A 19,022-nucleotide genomic window follows, 5' to 3' on the forward strand; every position below is an offset into this window, starting at 1 on the left:
CCCGTGGGATCACGGGAGAGGCAGAGCTTGACCTCGTTCTAGTTCGGCTGCCCTTTAGGGGAAGGCAAACCCTCTAACTCTTCAAGGACAAGTCCGGTGGTGTCTGGAAGCCGCTGTCGGAGTAATCACCTTGCATCGTATTCTCCCAAGCACTCGGCAGAGTGCTCCGCCCGCATTAAGCACTCAATAGACACCACTGATTGAACGTTATCCAACAGACCACCTCTCTCCCCCATCGTCAAAGCCCTACTGAAATCCCATCTCCTCCAAGAGGTCTTCCCCACTAAAACCTTATTTCCCCACTCTGCTTAGCTAAACCCTTGTATCAACTCCCCTTACGTTTCTGATATTCACCCCACTCTCGGGCCTACAGCATTTCTGTACATATTTAGCTACGATTCCTTTTAATGTCGGTCTCCCCTTATAATCCGTAAAGCTCCTTGTGGGTGAGGACGTTACCGTTTACTACTGTGCTTTTCCCGAAGCTCGGTGATGCACAAGGAGCTCAATAAATATTAATGACTGACTAGAAACGGTGTTACAATAATGAAATGCAGGAAGAAAGTAGCAAGTCTTTAGATCTAGATGGAACTCATTGTCATTGCCTGAAAAAGTTTTATAACCAGTTCCTTGTGAGCAGGGAACCTGTCTACCAGCTCTGCTACATAGTACTCTCCAAGTAAGGGCTCGATAAATACCAATAATTGAGAAACTAGCGTGTGCAAAACGCAGGAACTGAGCATTGGAGAGAGGACCAAAGACAGTCCCTGCCTTCAAGAAACAATCTAATGCAGGGTTGGCTGGAGGGGGTGGGGAGGGAAGATAGCCAAATTACCTCCACGTGGTTGGGGTCAGTAGAAAGAACATCTGTAAAATGTGGGGGTAAGACTATGAGATTTTACACGGTAAGCGCTCTAGGACCATCGACTGCTCCCGAAATATTGCTACGTCTACTGAAAGCAAAATCTGCAGGTCTGAAATGAAAACTGCTTTAAAATCTCAGACAAGATGCCAGGCGTATCAGTCTGCAATCGGAGACCAGGATCACAGGGCCTGGCACATAGTAAGCACTTAAACCACATTTTTAAAAAAAGGATCACATACTATCCTTGTTTAGTATGGCTCTCAGCCCTTAAATACAACGCGGTTGACGCTGCTGCTGTTCGAACGATAGCCCTTTCAAAGATTATTTTGGGTTCTATCTTGGTTCAGCTCAGTGTCCTTGCCCAACTCTGAACTGCTTTTCCCAATCTCCACTTCTTCAGCGTTAACTGTGATTAAAAAAAATAACTCTGGTTTCTCTATCACCCGAGCTAGGTTACAACTAAACATAACGCGGGAGTACTCCGCTCTCTGAATAAATGAATTCAAAGGTACTTACGGTAAAGATTCGCCTGCCGGTGCGATCAAAAGTTACACAGTAGACCGAAGATAAATGCCCAAGGATCCTCTTGTGCATTTTCATATGCTGATAGACTGCCGTTGGGACAAGTCGCTCCAGACGGTACTTTCCATTCAGTCTCCTTGAGAACAGAGTATCCGCTACAAAGAGAGGAAGGGGTGGGGAGGGGGCTCTGTCAGTCCTTCGATTTACAACTAGAGTCTGACTGTGTTCACTGGAGGCAAAAAACCGACTCAGAATGAATTAGTTACTACGGCAAAGGCAATTCGGGTTCTATTTTTAACCACATCATGGACTGGTTCCCTCTGTCGGATCATCCAATTATCAAGGTAGTTAAAAGAGTCATCTGATTTTCGGAATCTGGCAAACGCCGGTTCTAAGATACTACATATTTGCAGAATTCTCATCGCAAACTTTCCAGTGAGATTAAAGAGAAAAATACATCCCTACATGGGAAACCCATCCAAAGATCAACGAATCCCCTCGCTATGTGATCAGTCGATCCAGTGAAACTCTGTCTAGCCCCATTTGGGTGATTCACTTCAAGGAACTAGCTCTGAAGCCTCCATTTCTTTGTGGGAACAAATAAAGGTCTATTAGGGCAATAATAATAATAATAATAGCGGCATTTGTTAAGCATTTATTACTTATGTGCCAGGCACTGTCCTAAGAGTAGGGGTAGAGACAAGCTAATTGGGTTGGACACAGTCCCTGTCCTAAATAAGGGCTCGCTGTCTTCATCCCCATTTTATAGAAGAGGGAACGGACACAGAGAAGTCAAGTGACTTGCCCAAGATGATACAGCAGACACGTGTCAGAGCCGGAATCTGAACCCAGGTCCTCCTGACTCCCAGGCCCGTGCTCTATTCACTAAGCCACGTTGCTTCTCTGTGGGACACAGGGGGCGTGTACGAAGAAGAGAAATCAGGTAGAGAGGGACAGAAGAAAATGACGGTGCTCTGCAAATAGTAAGCACTCAGTAAATGCCACTGATAGACAGACCAAGGTTCCTGGAAGGATAATCTCAAATGAATCAGCACAAACTATGAAATACCGAGAGACAATGGCAAGCGAAAGACACAGCTGGCATGCAACAGATGAAATTGGGGTGACTTTGAGAAGATGACCCTGAGACGGAGAATTAAAAACTCTGCCAACCAATGCCGACAGCAGATATAACTGTTCGGGACAGAAGACAATCCTTGTACTTGCGCAGTGTAGAACCGCCGATTAGGCCGTCTTTTCGACCATGTCCACACACAGATATCGACTCACTGTCAATACAGCTACCTCCAATCATGAAGGACAGAGGGTGTGCATATAAATATCCACTATTTTTTCTTTCTGGAGCACGGTCACTCATTTATATTTCCGACTGAAACTGACTTTCTCTCGGTCTGGAGGCAAGATAAATACTTAATTAGCCTATTAGGCTCACTTTTAACACGTGGTCCAAGCACTCCCGATTGGACATATTCCATTATGATCAAATTTCCAAGTTGGCAGCCAACTTGCTGCCGCCTCAGGAATTGGTGGCAGGATGGTCTCGGTCCTGCCCCGGCGAAGGCTCTCACCCAGACTGATCCACCGGCTCTCCTGCACGTTTCTAGGTCTTAATCATAAGAACGGAGCCAACAGAGCACGGGCCTTAGAGTCGGAGAGATCTGGGTTCTAATCCGCTTGTTGTCAACTGGGTGACCCTGGGCAAGTCACTTCATTTCTCTGGCCTCGGGTACCTCATCTTGTAAACTGAGGATTAAAACTGCGAGCCCCACGCGGGACAGGGATTGTGTCCACCTTGTCTTGTATCTACCCCAGCGCTTAGTACAAAGACTGACACACTGTAAGCACTTAACAAAGGCCATTAAAAAATAACTGAGGTGCTAAAAGAAATCTGAGGAATACTCAAAATAGCTCTCTAATGGGGTTCTAATTAACAAGTCAGGATCATTACACACCTCACCCCTTCCCTTTCCCCCCTTACACATACACATGTTTAATTACAGAAAATGGAAAAGAGCAAAAATGGGGAAAACCAACATTCAAGTTACAAACCGCCTACCCCTAGTTTAAAATTCCTCTGAGAAAACACTTGAGAGCTACCGATTTAACCAAGTAGGGCAAACAGACCTTAAGAGGTTTTCTCCCCAACCCCGGACAAAAAGTCACAGGGGGGATGAGGCAAACCATAAGCAAAAACAGAGAAGGCACATGGCTAGCTTTACCTGGGTAGGCAGGAAGTGCTCGAGATGTAAATCTCTAGAAAGGTGTCTTTGTTTCACCCCCGCATCTGGTTCTTGTTTAGGAGCAATAAATTCCCTCTACCTTCTTGTGAGACCCCGACCCCTTAGGGAGTCTTTTCCTCTTCCGAGTTCTCCCTCCTCTTCGCTCCTCTCCCCGAAAACACAGCGGCCCAACAGACTTGTTGCTGCACAGGCTCAAAGCGGTCCGTCGATTCACAATCACTCAATCGACAGCATTTCTAGAAACCCCACCAAGAACCAAGCCCCTGGAGGAGAATCTTGGGCGGGCCGAAAAGTGGCACCTGAGCTAAAATCGAAGCGAGCAGACAGTTGAGAAGGAAGCACGCTGAGGGAGTAACAATAATAATAATAATAATAATAATGTTGGTACTTGTTAAGCGCTTACTATGTGCAGAGCACTGTTCTAAGCGCTGGGGTGGACACAGGGGAATCAGGTTGTCCCACGTGGGGCTCACGGTCTTAATCCCCATTTTACAGATGAGGGAACTGAGGCCCAGAGAAGTGAAGTGACTTGCTCACAGTCACACAGCTGACAAGTGGCAGAGCCGGGATTCGAACCCATGACCTCTGACTCCAAAGCCCGGGCTCTTTCCACTGAGCTTAGGAGTCTCTCCGTGACGCTAAGGGGAAGGAGGAACCGTCGGAAGTTTTTCAGGATATTATCTTTCCGAAATATCTCCTACGCACAGGTCCCAAACTCTTGAAAAACTTCGGGACCTGTGCATAGGAGATATTTCGGAAAGATAATCGCGGAGCAGAGTGAAGTACAGACCGGAGAGACCGGTGAGGCTGGAGGCTGGGAGAGCAGTGAAAGAAAAAAAGCAGTCGAGAAAAAAAAAAAATAGGCGTACCTACTGGAACTGAAAAGTGGTCATTGGGATGGAGAGAAAAGGGCAGATAATTATGGTACTTGTTAAGTGCTTACTGTGTGCCAAGCACTGTTCTAAGCACTGGGGAAGATCCAAGTAATCAGGTTGGACACAGTCCCTGTCCCACATGGGGCTCACAGACTCAATCCCCATTTTACAGAAGGGGGAACTGAGGCAAGAGAAGCAAAGTGACTTGCCCAAAGTCGCACAGCAGACAAGTGGCGGAGCCAGGATTAGAACCCAGGTCCTTCTGACGCCCAAGCCTGGGCTCTGTCCCCTAAGCCTGGCTGCTGTTGTGATGGAAAAACACTAACAGGATGCAACAACAGACTGAATGTGAAAGATGAAACAGAGTGAGGAATCAGGGACAATTCCACGGCGATGGGCAGGTTTTGGAAAGACAAACTTTCTCAACACCCTGGGGTGGGATGAGATGGTTAGGTGGAGGAGAGCGAGTGGGAGAGAGGAGAAACCGTGTTCCTAGTGGATATGCCACGGGCCCGGGAGTCATAAAGACCTGGGTTCTAATCCCCGCTCCTCCACTTGTCTGCCGTGTGACCTCGGGCAAGTCACTTCGCTTCCCTGGGCCTCAGTTCCCTCATCTGTAAAATGGGGACTAAAACCATGAGCCCCATGTGGGACACGGACTGGACGAGACCTGATTAGCTTCTATCTACCCAAGTGCTTAATACAGTGTCTGGCACCTAGTAAGCGCTTAGCAAATATCATAAAAGAAAAAAAGGAGAGTGCCATTTATGAAAGAACTCTTAAAGGCAAGGGGAAAATGCAAGACTCCAGGTCGGGGGTAGAGTTTGGGGCTAGTGAGATAAAATTTGGGAGCAGGATGCACAGAGGTGGTGGCTTGAAGCTGTGGAACCAGTCGAATGCCCCGAGAGAGAGAATAAAGAGAGACCAATCCGTCGTATTTACTGAGCGCTTATTGTGTGCGGAGCCCTGTCCTAAATGCTTGAGGAAGTAAAATGTATCAGAGTTGGGAGACACGCTGTGTTCATTACTGCCTAAAACAAGAAACATATTACAAATAATGACACGGTACCAGCCTTCATTTTTCTTGCAGGGATAATAATGCGATGGGCGTTCAAAAATCAAGCTCAATTCGGGGTCATCGATGGACATTCTGACTGGCTCTTAATATTATCCAAGGGTCTGGACGTTTTAACCAAAAGTTTTTTTTAGAAAATAAGAGGTATTTATATCAAAGCAGCGATCCTCTAACTACGCTAGGGCCAAATGTTACGACGCCAAGGTTGAAGAGAAATCACACAAATGACAGTAAACACTTTAAAAAGTCCATGATCATCATTATGTGAAAAAGGAAACATGCTAAGCACTGAGGTAGATAAAGAAATCAGGTCACAGTCCTGTCCCAAAATACACAGCAGGTATTTTATCCCCATTTACAGACGAGGAAATGGAGGCCCAGCGCTTAGAACAGTGCCCGGAACATAGTAAGCGCTTAACAAATACCATCCTTATTATTATGAGTGACTTGCCTAAGGCCATACACAGAGCAGTCCAGGGGCAGAACTGAGACTAAAACCAGAAACCTCTCGACTCCCAGACCCAGGCTTTTCCCCACACTCGCTATTGACCTAAGAACGTCTACATAACAATCGATGGCACGTATCGAGCGCTAACAGTGTGCAGAGCGCTGGACTCAGCACGTGGGAGAGTGCAATACCAAAGTGTTGGCAAACACGTTCTCTGCTCACAAGGAACTCACGGTCTACGGGGGAGACAGGCACTGATATAATAAAGTGTATTTGGGGGCCAATATATAAAGTGCCACAACGTTTGCTTACAAAGGTGGGCTGTCTGTCCTCGTTTCTAGGAGGAAAACTTAAAAAAGCTATTCAGTCCTCTCCTAAACTCACCCTGTGTCACTGAGGGTGATTCTCCGGGAAGAACAGACTAGTCATCAGTTGCCGTGTATATCCGTTTACCTGGTTTAATCGCTTACTTTCCTCTTAATCTGTTTCATACTAATAATGACGGCTATTTCCTCAACATTTACTAGGGACCAAGCACTGAGGCAGAAACAAGATCATTCCACCAGATTTGATCCCTGTCCCCTAAGAGTCCAAGAGTGAGGGAGAATTGTTATTAATTTATTTGGTTTCATTATTAGCGTCCACTTGTCAGACCCGATCGTCGCGAATGTCCAAGAGCGGGAATCACGCCTTATCTCTGCCACGAGACCCCTCGTGCTTCAGGGACGCTGCCCTCGGCCCAGGAGGAGTTCACGTAATGACTGGCTTCCTCCAAAGACATCTTCTCTTGAAACCACGGCGTAGAGAAAGTAGCCGGCAGATTTCCTCTTCCTCTGCCCGCTAAACTCTTTCTTGGGCTCCTCCTCCCCTTTTCCTACCCCCTAACTGTCAGTGTCCTTCAGGATTCAGTTCTGAGTCCCCTCTTTTCTCCATCTTCACCCTCTCCCTTGGAGAAATCATTCGCTCCCAAAGGCTTCGACTACCAACTCTATCTCAAACCTACATCTCCAGCCCTGTTCTCTCTCTTCTCTGCAGTCTCGCATTTCCTCCCTTCAATCGTATTTATCGAGCGCTTACTGCATGCGGAGCACTGTACGCTAAGCGCTTGGGAGAGGGCAATACAGCCAGAGACACATTCTATGCCCACAGTGAATTCACAGTCTAGAGATGAGCTCACAGTCTTCTACCATCTTCTGCCTTCAGGACAGCTCTACTCAGATGGCCAGCAGACACCTCAAACTTAACACATCCAAAACAGAACTCCCTATCTTCCCCCGGCAAAGCCTGTCCTCCCCGACTTTCCCACCCCTGGAGACAGCACCTGCATCCTCCCTTTCTCACAAGCCCGTAACCTTGGCAGTATCCTTGACTACTCTTCCTGTCAATTCACGTATTCCAGTCACTAAATCCCTGTCAAGTTCAACCTTCACGCGGCTAAAATCCACCCTTTCCTCTCCATCCAAACACTTCTCCCATCCCCCCTTGATTACTGTATCAGCTTCCTTGCTGACCTCCCTTGTCGCCTGTCTCTCCCCTCTCCAGTCCACACTTCACTCCGCTGCCCTGATCATTTTTCTACAAAAACATTCAGTCCACGTTTCCCCACTTCTCAAGAACCTCCAGTGGTTGTCCACCCACCTCCGCATCAGACACCTTACCCTTGGCTTTAAAGCACTCGATTACCTTGCCCTATCCTACATCACCTCACACCTTTACTACACAACCCAGCCTGCACACTTCACCACTGTCAACCTACTCACTGTACCTCAATCTCGTCTATCTCACCACCAACCTCTCACCCACTTGGGCAAGTCACTTCTCTGTGCCTCAGTTCCCTCATCTGGAAAATGGGGCTTAAGACTGTCAGCCCTATTGGGACAGGGCCCGACTCCAACACGATTATCGTGTATCTACCCCAACGCTTAGTACAGTACTTATTATTATTGTTATTAATAATAATAATAATGATGATAATTGTGGTATTTGTTAAGCAGTTACTGTTTGCCAGGCACTGTGCTAAATTCTGGAAAGGACGCAAGCAAATTGGGTTGGATCTAGTCCCTGTCCGCGTGGCGCTCAGTCCTCATCTCCATTTTACAGATGAGGGAACCTGAGGCACAAAGAAGTGACTTGCCCAAAGCCACACAGCAGAGAAGTGGCAGAGCCAGGATTAGAACCCATGACCCTCTGACTCCCAGGCCGTTGCCCTATCCACTACGCCATACCTCGTACACAGTAAGGGCTTAACCAATACCACAATTATTATTATTACTGGCTTCCTCACCACCGATCCCTTGTCCGGCTTCTCTTTCTGATTTGGAACGCCCTCCCTCTTCACAGCAAACTGATCACCTCTCTCCCCACCTTCAAAATCCAACTAAAATCACATCGCATCCACAAAGCCTTCCCTGACTGAGCCCTTCCTCCTGCGACTACATTTGGGTCTGTTCTCCTTAAGTCCTTTGATTCTCATCCCGCCCCAAGACCCAAAGCCCTTTTGTCCATTTGGAATTTATTTTCACGTCTGTCTAACCCTCTAGCCCGTAAGCTCCTTGTGGGCAGGAATCAACTAAACCGACTCTTTTGTATTGCGCCCTCCCAAATGCTTTGTACAACGTTCTGCCCCCAGTAAGTGCTCGATAAATACCACTGATTGACTGACTGGCTGTTATATAACTGCTAAGACTCTGGAGTCTTCCTGAATGGTGGATCCCGCTCCCTTTTCTGAAATCTTCTGTTGCTCTTCTTAGTTATCGATGTCCTTGTCTAGTGTTATTCTGCTGTTGTTATTAATTACATCTTTCTTTATGCATGGCTGCCAACCCAGCCCTCTTAGATTACGAACATTGGGGCTGTTGCTGATTTATTCTCTATTGTATTTTTCCCCCGAGCTAAGTTCACTCCACTACACATGGTAAATGCTCAATAAATACCAACGAGTGAATCAAAATGACTCTTCTGGTATCCATAAATGACACAAATAGCTAAACACACATCACAGCTGTTGGAATACGTTCCTGTTGGCATACCAAGGTAACTTCGGGGTTACTTAAGATTAATCACTGTTCTGAGGCGTAACAAAAATCACGCCAGCCCCACAACCTCCCCATCTCCCAAAAAAAAAAAAAAAAAATCCCCACAAAAGCTGACTACGGTGGCCGGTTACCAAAAGAAAATTCCAAACATTTTTCCTGGCGTGAAAAGAAGCCTCCCCAGAAAAATATATTTGACCAAACCTTGCTTATAATCCAACCCAAAATACACACTGTTTCCATTAGTGCCACCCACTCCTCCCCCACCTCTAATCCGGTTCTCTCATTTTTCCAGGACATAACATACCTTCCTAAAACAATCTGTGCAGGTATTCTCTGGACTGTAAACTAGTTAGGGGCAGAGAATGTGCCTGCCAACTCTGCTGCACTGTACTCTCCCAAGCGCTCAGCACATCGCTCTGCACACAGTAAAAGCTCCATAAACAGCACTGACCGAGACAAGGATTTCAATACAACTTGTCAACTGGGTCACGCAGAAAAACTTCCTGGTCGGTTTCGGTCACAGCAGGACCTGCCCACAGAGTGCCTGATTACATTCCCACCGAAACCAGAAAATCCTAATTAAGAAAACCTAAGGGAGAAACAGGTAGCCGTTCAATAGGATATTCCGATTAAATGTCTCTATTAGATTGTCCGCACATCTGTTCGAATAGAACCCGATGAAACGGCAGAAGGTCAAGGTGAGCGCACTAGAGAAGGTGAGCTCTCCGGAAGGCCGAGTTCTTCGAAAACACGATCCCGCATTGGAACGAGAACTAACTTTATTCTCAGTCAATAAAATGATTAGAATGCAATCCCAGAAAGAAGAGTATGGCCCGGAATTTGAAAGTAATTCTGGTTTTTTGGGGACTGGAATGAGAGGTTATGTTTTTGACAGTTTTTTCTGCCTTGCCGTGAATAGCAAAACCTGACCACACCTCTTCTCGGCCCCGTCTCCTCCCCACCCCTCCCAGTTTCAGGGTCCCACGGCTTTCAGTTTTTCCTGGGCCCTCCTCCTCTAACTCGAACTCACTCCCCCTCCCTCCTATCCAACCCTCCCCTACTCCTTCCACCCTTCCCATTTCAAATCTACTCCTTTAGATTCCCTTTTCCCCTTCAGAGCTTTAAGGCAACAGAGCACCAACATCACCACAGCACGACTATCCTTTCTTTACCTTACCCACCAGAACCAGAGCTCCAAAACTGGGGGGGGCTGAGGCTGGCGAAGGAGGACAGGTGGTATTAGCAGCCAAGGGAGAAAAGATTTAGACCCTTCTCTTCTGATCACTCCTTTAGCACTTTGATATTCAACCCACCCCCTGCCCCACAGCACTAATGTACATTCATTCAATCGTATTTATTGAGTGCTTACTGTGTGTAAATCACTGTACTACACGCTTGAGAGAGGACAACAGAACAATCAACAGACATCTCCTTCTACTCTGCCGCTTTCCCTATCCGTCATTTTGATGTTTTCTCTTCCCCGCTAGTTTGTAATTTCTTTGAGGGCAGCGATCATGTCTACCACCTCTACTGTATTGTACTCTACCAAGCATTCAGTAGAGTGCTCGGCACACAATAAGCTCTCAAAAAATACCACCGACTGAGCTGAATGCCATCAAATTCAAAAACTGAGTGCGATTAAATAAAAGCTATCTTTGGAACATGAACGGATAGAAGCCGATTCTTGATTTCCCTGAGAATTCTCAGCAAATAACCCTGCATACTAAACCCAAACCTTAGCTTTCACAGTCTCAAAAGTTACTGGGAAACCATCTGCCATCCTTAGATACAAATGAAAACTTCAAAGGACCCCTGGAAATCAAGAGCGACGGAGATTTCTCCCAATTTTTTGCTGAACACTACATGTCAATTCAGTATAGTGCTCTTCCTATAAAAGTGAGGGTTACATCCCTAGTAAGCCCTACATTAAGAAAAATGTGCATTATAACACATACACCTTGATGGGTGCATAACCGATTCTTCTAACAACACAGCGTGGCTTAGTGAAAGTAGCCCGGGCCTGGGAGACAGAAAGACCCGGGTTCTAATCCTGGCTCTTCCACTTGTCCACTGTGTGACCTCTGGCAAGTCCCTTGACTTCTCTGGGCCTCAGTTACCTCATTTGTAAAATGGGGATTAAGACTGTGAGCCACATGTACGACACGGAGTGTGTCCAACCTGATTAGTTTGCAACTACTCCAGCACTTAGTACAGTGCCTGGCACATAGTAAGCACTTAAATACCATGAAAAAAAAGCATCTAACACATTTCATCCTAGATTAACACAACATCGAAAGAATTTCTTTCCCCCCAACAAACTTCCTTCCCAGATATAGAGTGAAAACACAAATTATGGAAGAACTGAATGTATTCTACGCCACAGTAGGTCTAAAAAGACAGTAGGTCTAAAAAGCTGGAGAGAATAATGCATCTTTATGTTTTTCAACCCATGAATCAATGTGATTTATTGAGCACCTACTGTGTTTAAAACACTGAACTAAGGCTTTGACAGAGTTCGAAGACTGATCCCTGCCCTCGGGAATTTACCATCTAGCAAGGTGCCACCCCAAACTACCTAACATTCAAAAAGGAAGGAAAGAAAAACGGATGATGTGTGAGTCCTTAAGTGTAAAAAAGCCCAGGTGCTAAGGGGGTAGTTGGGGAGCCAGTAATGGGGAGAGGTTCAAGGCCTCCTGGGGGAAGATATGACTTCAGAAGGCCTTTGAAATACCACTGATTGATTCGAATGTCCGAGAGAGCAGTGATTTTGTGGATCTCAAAGGGCAGGGAGTTCCAAGAAGGAGAAAAGACGGCGCAAGAGGGCGGAGGCGGGAGATGCGAGACTAAGGCACAGACAGTAGTTGGGTTAGCTTGACGGTTATGATGAATGGGAGCTGGGTTGTCCTGGAAGAAGAAAGCGGATGAGTGTAGGAGGAAGGGAATGATAGGGTGCCTTCAAGTCAAAAGCCAGGAGCTTCTGCTTTAATCAGAGACGAATGAGCAACGATTGAAGGTTCTTGGAGAGCGGGGAGGTGTGTGAAACGATCTTGTGGAAAACTGATGTGGGGAAAGAAGTAAAGAACTGGGGGGGGGGGGGGGGATTAAAGGCAGAGAGGCCAGTGAGACAGCTAGAGTAGTTAAGCTAGGATAAGACGAGGACTCGGGTGGTGGCCATTTGGAGGGGGTGAAGGGGTGCATTCGCGAAATGTTTGAGAGGGGAAAATTGACAGGATTTAGTGACAGACTGAATTTGACAATGGAAAGAGATCAAGAACTTAATGCTCACACTTTGGCTGTGGGTTTCGGAGACAGGAAGGCTGGGGGTATTGTCAGTGGTGATGAGATAGTTACACAGGCAACAGGCTTGTATTCTTACAACATTAGATTTACTATATGTATATTTATATTGGCCTCTAGAAGTCAAACAACCAAAAACAGAAAACCCTTTATAATCTTTTGCAGTCCTTTAACCAAGTTTCTCTTAGTAGGGCACTGTGCTGAAATCATGTTTAGACATTATTTAAGGTACCCAACTGAAATTTTTAAAAAATTTTCTAGTCCTCCCCCACCCGACCACCCCCAATATTTTTCTGAGATCAGTGGCATTCCGGGAATACCATTATATTTGGAATGGCAATGATGATAAGACCCTGAGGTGGGAAACAAGTTGAAAATGCCAAACGAGTAAAAAGAAATAAAATCCTAGCCTACATATGTTCACGTAACCTTCTGACACTGCATCAACGGCCTAAAATGCCACATTGCCCCACAATGTAGGCAGACAATACTGGCAAGAAGGCTGATGGATCTGTTCATATGACTACCTAATCGAAGGTAGTTTTTTGGAGTTGTTTTCAAAGCCCAAAAAACCAAACACACTGCCACTTTTTAGGGAGATCTAAAGAACCCACAATCCTGAAAGGCATTCATAATAGTGACTCACTCACGCTATTTAAGGGTAGCTATGGAGAGTTTTGTCCTATAAGCAGATGCCCAGTGAAATGCAATTAAAAAACAAATATTTACTGTAGACAGGCATAGAAGATTGCCTAACTAGAACACTATAATTTGGTTCCCTACATGTCTACAATGTTCTTGCAAGACTACTTAGATTTCTTTCAAAGAAAAAATAAAACCAAACCATGCAGAACTAGCTCAAACAATACTTATGGACAGGGGGAAAAAAACTTCGACTGTGAGTTTCCTACTAGAGGAGAAATTAATGGAGAAAGAAGGGGGGGAAAAAGGGAGTAGCTGAATGGTGAAAGACAACCAAGAGCTTCTCTACTGGTCCATTTCTACTCAGCTTTAGACAAATATTCTCCAATTCTTGCTTGTGGATTTGGCTCAAGACAAACCACATCTCCCTTCTAGAGCAAGCATCGGGAAAAGGTTTTTCTATGCATTAAAAGCAACACAAACTGTTACTGAAGTCATCTGCATTTTAAATATTACACAACTATTAGTGGTTTCTGGTTTTTAGTTGGTTTTTTTTTGGGGGGGGGGGAGGGTTTGCCTGAAACTACAGTAGGACATGTGTTGCATTTAGTTGCCATTGTTTTTACGAGATGTTCTTCCCCTTGACGCTGTTTATTGCCATTGTTCTTGTCTGTCCGTCTCCCCCGATTAGACTGTAAGCCCATCAAACGGCAGGGACTGTCTCTATCTGTTGCCGACTTGTTCATCCCAAGCGCTTAGTACAGTGCTCTGCACATAGTAAGCGCTCAATAAATACTATTGAATGAATGAATGAATAAATAGGAGTCCCAACTGCATTTCACTCAAAAAGAGAGCCAGGTAGCACCAGTCAATCGTATTGATTGAGCGCTTACTGTGTGCAGATCACTGTTCTAAATGCTAGGGAGAGTACATTTTAACAATAAACAGACACATTTCCTGCTCTAAATGAGCTCACAGCATCATTTTGCTCTGAATGGGGAGCAAAACTAGTTTCCCCCCCAAAAAAAATACACAACAACATGCATTTCAAGTTATTAGATTCATTTTTATCACCGAGAACTTCGAGACAGATTTTGGTCTATCTGGATTTTGTTCATCATCACTCAGAGTCTCTTAAAAGAGAAAATGTGAAATACCCAAAGAATGTCCCACGAGCGATTAATGAGACCACGCCTTAAATGTCCACAAATTGTTGGTGGGATACGACTAATAGCTATGGTATTTGTGAAGCACTTACTAGGTGCCAGGCACTGTACTAAGCACTGACAATACTTGAGATACGGCTCCCCGAAAACCTTAGGCAAGCCAGGAAGCTTCGGAACCTCCCGGAACACGACGACCATCTCTGTTCAACCGGCACCGGCGACTTCTGTTTTCCCCCACGATGACCCAAGTCAACAAATGGACTTACCTATACTGGGCGGGCTCCCATAATTAACTGGAGACTCCGGAGGCCTTCCGCAGTGTAAGGCGGCGAGAGCCGATCCCTTCCATACGACATGCTTGCAGCCTGTTGGGAGAATTAAAGAGATCAAGACACGCGCACAGACGTAGTTACGTATTAGCCACACGCGCCCAAAAAGAGTGAAAAGGGTCTTCAGGCCCACTTGTAAAGTTGCCGTACTTTTATTTGTGCGAAGCAAGGACTGTCTTCCCGCTCCTAATAACGTTTGCACTCCGGGGACGCTCTGAGGAATTTCTTGCTCCAGAAGCGGTCCTAGTCGATGGCATATTTGCAGCAAGTGATCGGGTGCCAAATGTCTGTAATACTTCACCTGTTATACCAAACAGACAAACATGATAAACAAAATCGCTCAGAGGACGGTGAACCACATTGCTGGTGCAATTCCCTCTTAAAAAAAAAAAGTTTAGACCTTTTTGGGGACGACATTTTGAAGGCCAACTATTGGCCCTGGTTAGTCTTTCTGTCGATTCAACAATAGCTGCTTGACACACTTTACATGTTTATGTTTTGTGAAATCGCTCGTTTTCCCAATAATCTTAAAGGGCCTGGAGAATAGCTCGAATGAGCACACCCAACGCCCAGCTTGATCTTCAAATAAAACATCTCTGACATTTTTAAGCATTTTTAAAGGAGGATTCACATCAAGGTATTCTGGTCTTATTTTTTTCCCACCCCCAGAAGAATCAAGTATTAGGTACACTTTACTAGAAAAAATATTTGATGTAGTAAATGAGAAATTTACAGTCTTTTTTTTGTTTGTTTTTTTCTTTCCAGGAATTTCAGTATTATCTACAGTTTACTAGAATAACTATCGTTTGGTGTGGGAAATGATAAATCACGAGGTTGACTTCTGTTTGAAAACCAGAAACTTCTGGTAGTAAAATGAGCGGTGGATTTTTCAGGGGTAAAGGCACCATGAAATGCAAAATAATTTACAAATCTGAAAGGTGTCAGTAACGTTACTGTGAAAATCTGTGCAACAAAATTTTCCATTTGACGAACCTATTTACGGGTATTCGATCACGGAGGTATGATGTATGTAAATACAGTAATTATACCATAGACAGTATAAATTTGAATGAGAGGGCAACTGTAAAGATTGCGGTACTATACGACTCCATTCGTTTTTACTTAAAATTTTCATCTAGTGAAATTTTAAAGCCACAGGTTATTTTGACAAAGTAAATTATATAATTATCCGTTTCATCTTAAATCTCTGCCTCTGGGGGAAAAAGCCGAGGAAAACCAAAAGGACTGGGTTAAGAGAGCACGTATTAATTGTACAATAGGAGCATAACTAAAAACGACCGTCTAAATTAAGGATGTCCCTCGTTTGACTCTAGTAATAAACGAGCTTCAAACGGCGTTCAAAAGGGAAAAGCAAAAATGAGTTATTTTACTGGCTTAAATGATGGTGTCTACTAGAGAATTCTGCACAAAGCAGGTACGTGAAGATTAGGATTACTAGGTCTACTGAGTACCCGAAGAGTTTAGCCCTTTTATCCAAAAACCTTCAAATCATTCTAAACAGATTGCAAAAAAATCTCATCAAGAAATCTATTACTTTCAATGCCAATTAATGAGGTATTTCAATGTGTAAACAACTGCTGCGAGCCTGAGAATCTGAAGTCAAATTAGAAGGAAAAAAAACACTTCATTCTTCCCTCAACAAGTGCATTTTTTCTGCCGCGAAACCTACTGAACTAGATCTATCTGAGAGTGGTAATGACAGGGTGATTCTTCTGACTTCAACCCCCCCCCCCCCACATTACATCTTACAGTGGAAGCTTGCCGTGTTTTACTGAACTGCAGAAGGTCTGACTGACATTTTAAGGAAGCTGGATATGGTTCATACATCTCGCTGTTCCCAATTAGGGGGGAGTAGGCCCTATTGTTCATCAAAATGTGCTCCTGTCTTGCAGACATGCTGTTATCACATTTGGTTCTGGAGTAATTTCCAGTATGAGGAGTGAACTACGTAACCGAAGAACTCCGGATTTTCAGCGCAAAGATTAACTCACCATCTTACGTTTTTGTTACCACAGGAAAAGGACTTATTCTTCTGATCTTACTCACGGCATACGCTTGACTTCTGGCTGCCTGGCTATCGGACGTGAAACTCAAAAGCTAATGCTTTAATGCCCTCACTGAATGCTCTGTACATATAAGAAGATTCCAAAAATACCCATTTACCGACAAACATCCCTGACTAAACTAGAGAGTTTAAGCAACCCACAAGAATATAAATATACAGGCACACATATATAGATGTATACATAGATACACGGTCTAGTCTCCTGCTCTGAGGACACTGACGTCACCTTAGTTGAAAAATCTACCCTATTTTTTAAGTTTACGTAGCACATACTTACACCCAAACATGCATCAACAAATTCTGCAAATTTTAGGGCCCAGCCAAAGGTCCTAAAAGCATGACTAGAAAGGAAAGATTTAATTGGTATCTTTAACACAGAGGCCCAAAATAAAACGTAAACTGGAACAACTTTCATAGTTGTTGTTGTTCACGTTTGGTGTTCACTAAATATTCCTTTTTTCTCTCCGAGTCTAGTGAACTTGGCTTTATTGATCCTAATACTCTGCTTCCCCCTAATTAATCACTTTTCTGGTTCCTTTATACAAGACTTTCAAACTTCCGTTCTGTGCAAAAACAGTCTATTGTGTGGTTGTTTGAGATCCCTTTCTTCTGCTACCTTAAATGAATATGAACTCTGATTTCCAGTGGTGAGAGCGACATTAATCTGCGGTGAGAAATTAACCGCAAAAAATTAATCTTCCGAACCTGAGCTAAACAATCAATTGTTCCCAGAAAGGAAGTGTGAAACATCCCACTCCCATCCCCTGTAGATTTTCTGAAAATTCACATTCGAGGAAAAGCTCTTCCTTTAAATAAATACGGACCGACGGAGAACCCAAAACCACATAAACAGTGACACGGCAGGGCAACGTTACACCCAACCCCAGAATCCATCTGACAACAGGGAGCTTAATGCTGTAATTTAATTCCACCACATTCGCGGTTCATTATCCAATGATGCAGAGAAGTAGAAAATAAAAATCGAGGCCAGCAACTCCAATAGGAGACCGACCTAATCTGATGTCAACGGGACATCACGCTACACAGCACACTCAAGGTCCGCAAAGGGAAGGCCCATCAGCTCTCAGATCTCATCGATCGGCCAAATCCGACCAAGGGCACACAACCGAGTCAGAAGAGCTAGATTCCGATCCCGACTCCGCCACTCGCCTGCTGGATGGCCTTGGCCGAGTCCCGTAACTTCTCCGCGCCTCAGTTTCCTCATCTTTAAAATAGGGATTAAATCCCCATTCTCCCACCGTCTCAAACTGGGAGCCTGTGTGGGGCAGGGATCGTTTCCACTCCAACTGCCCCGTCGCTAGCCCTGGGCTTGGCACTCAGTCTGCGCTTAACCAGAACCACGAGGGTTATCGTCGCGTAATCGTCATCGCCGCACGATCACCGCTGGGACGGAATCACGGGCGAGATCCTCAGGAGCCGTCACGTCACCAGCGACGCGCAGGGCGACGTGCCAGGGTTCGTCCAAGGGAACGGAGGAGAGCGAGATGAGCGGCGTCGGACGGAGGAAGCGTGAACTAAAGAGAGTCACGCACCGGGATGGGCGAGGCACGTGTTTTAAAAACCCGGGGATGCAGAATCCCAGGCATTGGAAGGGAGCAGGGGAGGACTGGACGCTCCAGTGCCAAGCGGACCGGCCAGCCGGCAGTGGCCGCTCCTGGAGGAGAAATTCCGGGGAGACCGAGAAGCCGAGCAGCAGATATGAAAGCAGCAGCAGGTATGGCAACTGGCAAACACTGAAGCAGAAGAGCCCAATCTCTGTACGCAGTGGGGATTGTGAGTCACGAGCTGATGACTCTTTTCAGCCCCATCCATACACGTGAATAGACTCGGGGTAAAAAGCATGATCTTCAAAAACAACTACTCATACTTATCTCACACAAAACCTTTTTTAAAAAAAAAACTCTACACTTTGTCTCACTTTCCAATCTAATATTGATTCTAAGTTTTGCAATATCACTCTTTTAAATCCTTTCCAACTTGCCAGTCTCCTTTTCCCCTTCCTTCAACTGAGTTTCAGTCAAACAACCAACAATATTTATTGGGCATCTACATGGTGCAGACTACTCTGTAGCTGAGAGAGCATAATAGTTTGAGGATTTTTTTTTTCCAGAATATTCCTATGTACAAAACATCCTGTCTCTTCAGATATTCATTTCTCCTTATCTCTAAAATGGTAATAGACCTCCTCACTGGGTTTAAAATCTTGCCTCTGTGTACACTTTTGAGTTCAAAAACAAATAGCATTTTGTCTCTAACAAAACCAACTGACCAATTCTCACTTCAGGGAGAAGCCTCAAACCTATTACTCAACTTATGAAGGTGACATGCTCTCTAAATGACTTAGCTTGTTGTTTTTGAAATATACCAAAAAATATTAAGCTGCACCAACTCAAAATATTT

At 44.9% G+C, this 19,022-nt stretch overlaps 1 protein-coding gene across 3 annotated transcripts in view; it reads right to left on the reverse strand.

The window, feature by feature from the left end:
- The window catches only part of LOC100079646 (pleckstrin homology domain interacting protein), a 102,233-nt gene that overhangs the window by 72,830 nt on the left and 10,381 nt on the right, over positions 1-19,022 (reverse strand). For all 3 annotated transcript variants that reach the window (XM_029046921.1, XM_029046920.1, XM_029046919.1), the window contains exons 5-7: positions 14,666-14,816; positions 14,453-14,551; positions 1,382-1,542 (exon numbers count right to left, since the gene is read on the reverse strand). In XM_029046921.1, coding sequence (XP_028902754.1) covers positions 1,382-1,542; positions 14,453-14,551; positions 14,666-14,816 — 411 coding nt within the window. The remainder of the gene's footprint in view (positions 1-1,381; positions 1,543-14,452; positions 14,552-14,665; positions 14,817-19,022) is intronic.

Source organism: Ornithorhynchus anatinus, chromosome 19, assembly GCF_004115215.2.
Source record: "Ornithorhynchus anatinus isolate Pmale09 chromosome 19, mOrnAna1.pri.v4, whole genome shotgun sequence".
Taxonomy (NCBI): Eukaryota; Metazoa; Chordata; class Mammalia; order Monotremata; family Ornithorhynchidae; genus Ornithorhynchus; species Ornithorhynchus anatinus.